Source organism: Prinia subflava, chromosome 31 (assembly GCF_021018805.1).
Source record: "Prinia subflava isolate CZ2003 ecotype Zambia chromosome 31, Cam_Psub_1.2, whole genome shotgun sequence".
Classification (NCBI taxonomy): Eukaryota; Metazoa; Chordata; class Aves; order Passeriformes; family Cisticolidae; genus Prinia; species Prinia subflava.
In genome coordinates, this window is record NC_086277.1 from 1,825,268 (window position 1) to 1,831,508 (window position 6,241).

General features: G+C 62.9%; 1 protein-coding gene across 2 annotated transcripts; it reads left to right on the plus strand.

Annotated features, from left to right (window-relative positions):
• Positions 1 to 2,809: 2,809 nt before the first annotated feature.
• LOC134562897 (zinc finger protein 154-like) lies at positions 2,810 to 5,641 on the plus strand. Of its 2 annotated transcripts, none has more exons than XM_063420535.1 (3): positions 2,810 to 2,920; positions 3,305 to 3,386; positions 3,564 to 5,641. In XM_063420535.1, the coding sequence occupies exon 3, from the start codon at positions 4,086 to 4,088 to the stop codon at positions 4,557 to 4,559; it is 474 nt and encodes a 157-aa protein (XP_063276605.1). In that variant the 5' UTR covers positions 2,810 to 2,920; positions 3,305 to 3,386; positions 3,564 to 4,085; the 3' UTR covers positions 4,560 to 5,641. The 2 variants fall into 2 exon arrangements, with proteins under 2 accessions (XP_063276605.1, XP_063276604.1); XM_063420534.1 differs by having other exon boundaries at positions 2,816 to 2,920.
• Positions 5,642 to 6,241: the final 600 nt, after the last annotated feature.

A 6,241-nucleotide genomic window follows, 5' to 3' on the forward strand; every position in this document is an offset into this window, starting at 1 on the left:
AATTTATTGTCAGATTTTCCTCTGGTAGGGAGAGGTGCCAATTTCAGGCTTCCCGTGGGTGAATCGAAACTGAAGTTTATGAATGGAGGGGAGTTCCTCTCCAGAGATCCAGGCGATGATGGGGCTCTGATGGCTCTGCTGCCCACGGGAGGAGAACTGATTTCTTATCTTAATGTGTCTTTCTTTCTGATGCCAGTCTCCTCATCTCCAGGTCCCAGCACCTCATTGTGTCCCCCTGACCGGTGGTTACTGAGTGGTGCAGGCCTAGGAATTCCTTAATTCCGTGGCTGTCTGGAATTTAAGTTAAAATGTATTTTACATTTTATCAAGCCATAATTTCAACGTGTTCTAATCCCTAAAAACACGAATTAACCCACTACATCAATTACAGATGGAAACCTCAAGGCTCCTGCAGCTCCGTGAGCAGCTCCTCCCCAACAGCCCTGAGGCCAGGGGAGGACAGACACCACCATCTTCTCAAACACATCGTTTATTGAAATTTTGGTCAATGCAAATGGAGCCCCAAATCGGTGGGGAATTGGAGCTGGTTCCTTGTGGGGCTGGGCCTAGGAGCGGGCAGTGCCAGCCCGGCTCTGGGCTTTGCGCTCTAGGTGGGCACAGAACTTTTCGGGCAGTCCGGCAGCCCTGCAGAGGGAACAATCCATGAGGCTCCCAATGGATCTGGCACTGAGGACACAGAGGGAGCTGGGAGGTGGCCCAGGCTGGGACACCAGGAAGGGCTCAGGGAGCCCAGGAGAGCAGCACGGGCAGCTCCTGACCTGAACTCCTGCAGCTTCTGCTGGCGGAGCTGGGCGAGGCGCTGGCGGCGCTGCTGGAGCTCCTGCCGCTGCCGCCGGCCCTCCTCCAGGACGGCCGCCCTTCCCACAGCTCTGGGCAGGCACTCTGTGCCCTTGGAAGGCTTCAAGCGCTGGGCACAGTTCCAGGGATGCTGCCCAGCTCTCAGTGGAGCCTCGAGCTCTGCAGCCTTCCCTGTGCTCCCCAAAACAGGAGGGACAGAAGGAACCCCCTTGGTGAAGCCACCACCCCTAGAGCCTGGCTGGGGAGCAGGAAAAGAGGGAGCAGGAGAGGAGATGCCTACGAAAGCAGCGTCCTGTCTGGCTCTCAGGATCTTCAGCCTGTCCCAGTCCTCCACCTCAGCTGGGCCTTGAGCTGATTCCTTGATCCTCTCGTATTCCTTCTCCCCCATGATGAGACACGGCTGAGGCTGCTCCTGGGGAGCCCTGGGGAGCACAGGGACAGAGCTCAGTGGCACGGAGCCCCCAAGAGCTCCCTGTGCTCCCCGAGCTGCCCACTCGGCCCCAAGGCAGCCCAGAGCAATGTGGGAAGCGCTGGGGAGGCCGTGGGCACCCGGCTCTCCTGTTTTGGGGTGAGGCAGGAAGGGAAAGTGTGGTGAAAGTGGCACCAGGGGTGCAGGGTGCAGGATCCCGGGGGTGGCCAGGGCACACTGCCAATCCCTGCTCCCCAGAGATTTGGGGACGCTGCACTGACACCCATTCCCCCAAAACCCCTCAGAGCTTGACCAAACCCTTACATGAGGTCCTGATCGTGATCCTTGGTGGTGATTCTGGTGATCTTTGGTTCGTATGTGACGGGGAGCAGCAGTTCAGGGTGCTTGGGCGCTTCCTGAAGGATCACGATGGGGCTGCTGGATCCCGTGCCCTGCGGGAAAGGACGATGTGAGGGATCCTGAAACTCCCGCACTCAGAGCTCGCCGTGCTGATCCCAGGGGGAGCTCCGGACCCTCGGTCGGGACGTGCCCCGAAGAGGGGCTGGGGGTCATGGGGAGACCCCTATCCCGCCTGAGAACCCGCGGGTGGAGACCTTGGGAAGGAGGGGCTTCAATGCCCGTGAGGAAAGCTGCGGCCGGGGGGGCAGGCGGGACCCCCGGGAGGAGTCTCCAGGACGAGGGGAGCGGGATCCTGAGCCGGCGGTCGCGGCTGCCATCGCGCTGCCGGTGCCGGCGCTGGCGCGGAGCGCGGGAGGTGTGACGGTGTCCCGGGGCCGACTGGCACAACGAGACGGGACCGGCCGCGGGGATGTGTCCGAACCCATTGTGACAGCGCGCCCCGAGCCACTGCTGCGACATGTCGGGACTGACTGTTGCCATGGCAGCGCCACCGATAACTCCCGGGACTCACGGGGTGCCCTGGGACAGATGATGGGGGATGAGGGATGGGGGCTGGCTGCGGGCTGGTGCTGCAGGGCTGGGGCTACGGGCTGGCTGCAGGGGCTGCTGCTGTGGTGCAGCAGGGTCCTTGCTGCAGGGGCTGCTGCTGTGGTGCAGCAGGGTCCTTGCTGCAGGGGCTGCTGCTGTGGTGCAGCAGGGTCCTTGCTGCAGGGGCTGCTGCCGTGGTGCAGCAGGGTCCTTGCTGCAGGGGCTGCTGCTGTGGTGCAGCAGGGTCCTTGCTGCAGGCAGGCACCACAGGCACCACGGCAGAGGCAGGGGGTGTGTGCAGGCAGCCTCTGCTCCTTTGGGGAAGTGCTGGAGCACCAGGTTGTGGCAAACTGTCGCTGTGAGCTTCGCTCGAAAAGACACACGGAGCCAAGAATTTGGGAGAGCAGAAGCAGCAGGGAGAATCCCTCCGCTTTGTTTATTCTTATTATATACATTTAGCCAGGTGCCCATGGGTTGGAGAGGGGCATTCCCACCTCTCAGCCACATTGGTCACAGGGACTGTCACACAGTCATTCCTCTCCAAGGATAAGAAAGTGAAACCGCCCCGGGGCAGAGCGCAGCTGCTTTTGGGTGTCGGCACCGCCCGGGCTGGGCTGGGAGCGGAGGAGGAGCGGGAGGAAGAGGAGGGACAGAGGAAGGGGAAAAGGAAAGGCAGGAGCGGCAGGAAGACGAGGAGGAGGGAAAAGGAGGAGCGCGAGAAACTTTCACCCCTGGACCCCGCAGGTGAGCGGGGAGAGCGGGATCGCCCCAAATCCATCGGGGGGTTCTCCAGGAGGGGGTTTATTTCGGGGCAGGGAGTGTTTGGATCTTGCGGGACCCCAAAGACGAGCCGGGAATGGCCCTGGAGGGGTCCTGGGGGGTCCCACGTGGCGCTGGCTCGGTACCGGATCTGGGGTTTGGGGATCCCCGGGAGCCCCGGAACGGGGAGAGCGCAGAGGGGCGATCCCGGAGCCGGGGGACCCCGGCAGCCTGGAGGGGCTGGGGAGCCCGGAGATGAGCGAGGTGCGGGCCCCCCGAGGCTGAAAGGGGCGCTGACTTCTGCAGCTGCCCTTGGGCAGCGGCACCATCAAACCCAACGCGCTCAGCCCGTTTTCCCCCCCAAACCAGGATTTCCCATCCCCAGACCTTGGCCTGATGGAGGAGGAGGAGGCCACGAGGAAGAGGAAGATGTCCCGGGAGCCGCAGGCAGGTGAGGAGGAAGTCAGTGCCCCTTTCCCCCTCTCTCCTGCTCCATCTCCCAGCCCAGCCTGGCCCTGGCTGCAGCACAACCCCGCTGCCGACGCCGTCCTGCCGGGGATGGACTGAGGGGATCTCCTTCCCCTTCCCGCTGGCAAATCCCATCCTGTCCTTGTCCTTCCTCCCCCAGACACGGAGCTGAGCACGGGGCCCAGGGAGGACAAATCCCAGCAGCAGAACCTCGTGGGAGAGGCCGCTGTGAGCGGCTCCACGGCACAGGAATCCATCGGGCAGGAAAAGCCCCGGAGATCCCTCACGAGGACGGGCTGCAAACGCAGATCTCAGGGATCTGAGGAGGAAAGACCCACCCTGGGTCAGGAAGGTGGACAGAGCTCAGAGCTTGGGGTCCATGAGCAGCTTCACTATGGGGAGAAGCCCCACAAGTGCTCAATGTGTGAGAAGAGCTTCAGGTGGAGATTCTGCCTGACCCGGCACTTTGTCATCCACACGGGGGGAACGGCCCTACGAGTGTGGGGAGTGCGGGAAGAGCTTCAGCCAGAGCTCCCACCTGACTGCCCACCAGAGGACCCACACAGGGGAGAGGCCCTACGAGTGTGACCAGTGCAGGAAAAGGTTTTCCACCAACGCCCGTCTGTCCAAGCACCTGCAGACTCACACGGATGAGAGGCCCTTCCGCTGCCCTGACTGCGGGATGGGCTTCAAGCACAACCCCAACCTCATCAGGCACCGGCGCATCCACACCGGGGAGAGGCCTTACGAGTGTGGGGAGTGTGGGAAGAGCTTCAGGCAGAAATCCACCCTGGTTGTCCATCAGAGGGGCCACACGGGGGAACGGCCCTACGAGTGTGGGGAGTGTGGGAAGAGCTTCAGCCAGAGCTCCGAACTGGTCAAACACCAGAGGACCCACACAGGGGAGAGGCCCTATGAGTGTGATCAATGCAGGAAGAGGTTTCACACCAGCTCCCTTCTCCTCAGGCACCATCGGATCCACACGGATGAGAGGCCCTTCCGCTGCCCTGACTGCGGGAAGGGCTTCAAGCACAACCCCAACCTCGTCAAGCACCGGCGCATCCACACCGGGGAGAGGCCCTACGAGTGTGGGGAGTGTGGGAAGAGCTTCTCCTGGAGCTCTGGCTTGACCCAACACCAACAGAGGCACCACTAAGAGAAGCCCTGTGAGTGCCCCGAGTGCAGGATCCCCCCTGGATGATCCCCAGTGAGCCCCGGTGGGCGCAGCCCCGGTGATCCGTGGTGCCGGTGATCCGTGTTGGGAAGATTCCTGCCTGGGGGCTCCACATCCCTCTGGCACCTCGTGGCCTGTGTTTGCTTTTCATTTCTCTTTGTCCATTCAAAACACCCAAAACCGGGGTAAAAATAAAGATGTTGAACTAAGACAAGGACGGGGAACATGGGGGGATCTTCCAGGGGATGTGGGGGATGCTGATCAAGGACTCCATTCCCTGGTCCCCGTGTCCGCTTCTCCCACTTCCCAGTGTCCCCTGTCCAGGGGGTGCTGCAGGGATCAGTCCCGGCCAGCAGGGGGCGCTGCAGGGAGCAGTCCTGGCCAGCAGGGGGCGCTGCAGGGAGCGCTCCCGGCCAGCAGGGGGCGCTGCAGGGAGCAGTCCCATCCAGCAGGGGGCGCTGCAGGGAGCGCTCCCATCCAGCAGGGGGCGCTGCAGGGAGCGCTCCCGGCCAGCAGGGGGCGCTGCAGGGAGCGCTCCCGGCCAGCAGGGGGCGCTGCAGGGAGCGCTCCCGGCCAGCAGGGGGCGCTGCAGGGAGCAGTCCCGGCCAGCAGGGGGCACTGCAGGGAATGCTCCCGGCCAGCAGGGGGCGCTGCAGGGATCAGTCCCGGCCAGCAGGGGGCGCTGCAGGGATCAGTCCCGGCCAGCAGGGGGCGCTGCAGGGAGCAGTCCCGGCCAGCAGGGGGCGCTGCAGAGAGCGCTCCCGGCCAGCAGGGGGCGCTGCAGGGAGCGCTCCCGGCCAGCAGGGGGCGCCCCGGGCCCAGCTCGAAGCCCTCAGGGCCGATGGTGGCCTCGGCCAGGACAGAGGAGGGGAAATCGCTCCTTTGTCACTCTCGGCCACCAGGCGGTCCCGGCACCACCACCAGCAGCGGGCTGTGTGGTAGATAAGGACAGGTGCCCAGAAGATCTCGGATGTCACGGAAAGATAAGGACCCTCTGCCCCCCTCTGAAGTAGTAAAGCCCCCTTTGACTATTTACCCCATGAGATAAAGGAATAAATGCCATTTTTAACCATCCATCGTATCGATGCCAGTGTGTCTGTGGACCGAGTAACCCGGGGGAGGCCGGGTTGCCGTGCCGATTTCTGGAACCCAGGTCGCCGGCCTTCTATTGGAAGGCAACAGCGGGCAGAGGCTGCCAAGGCAGCAGGTCGGATCGTGGTGCCCAGTGGCAGCGGAGCAGTGTCCCGGGGCCGGGCACAGCCCTGCATGACACCCGCGACCACTGTCCCCGATCCTGAACGGAGGGAAGGCAGCACCGACTGCCCAGCCAAGTCTCGGGGTCACTACAGCACCTCCCATGGCTTTACGCCACAATTCCTGAAACCCCTCTGCCTTTCACTCCACACTTTTCCATCTCTTCTGGCAGTCCAGCCAAAACCCCGACTATTCTTTATGGATGATTCCAAAGAGCTGCAGGTTTGAGACAGGGTCCACTCAGGTTGAGCAGATTGTTGTTGTCTTTGCAGCACTTCTGGGGCTCTCTCAGCCCCTTGCTGAGAGGGACAAACTGATCCCTTGCTGCATTTCCGGGCTGGTTCCCTCACAGCTGCCCCTGCAGGGGCGGTTTCCAGCCAGCCCTGCTCTCCAAACCATCAAAGGCCCTC

What these genes read in the sequence shown, in the direction of transcription:
- LOC134562897 (XM_063420534.1), top strand. Translation starts at nt 3,332, where the DNA reads ATGGAGGAGGAGGAGGCCACGAGGAAGAGGAAGATGTCCCGGGAGCCG. An exon ending in GTCCCGGGAGCCGCAGGCAG is followed by an intron (nt 3,387 to 3,563) that starts GTGAGGAGGAAG and finishes TTCCTCCCCCAG; the next exon opens with ACACGGAGCTGAGCACGGGG.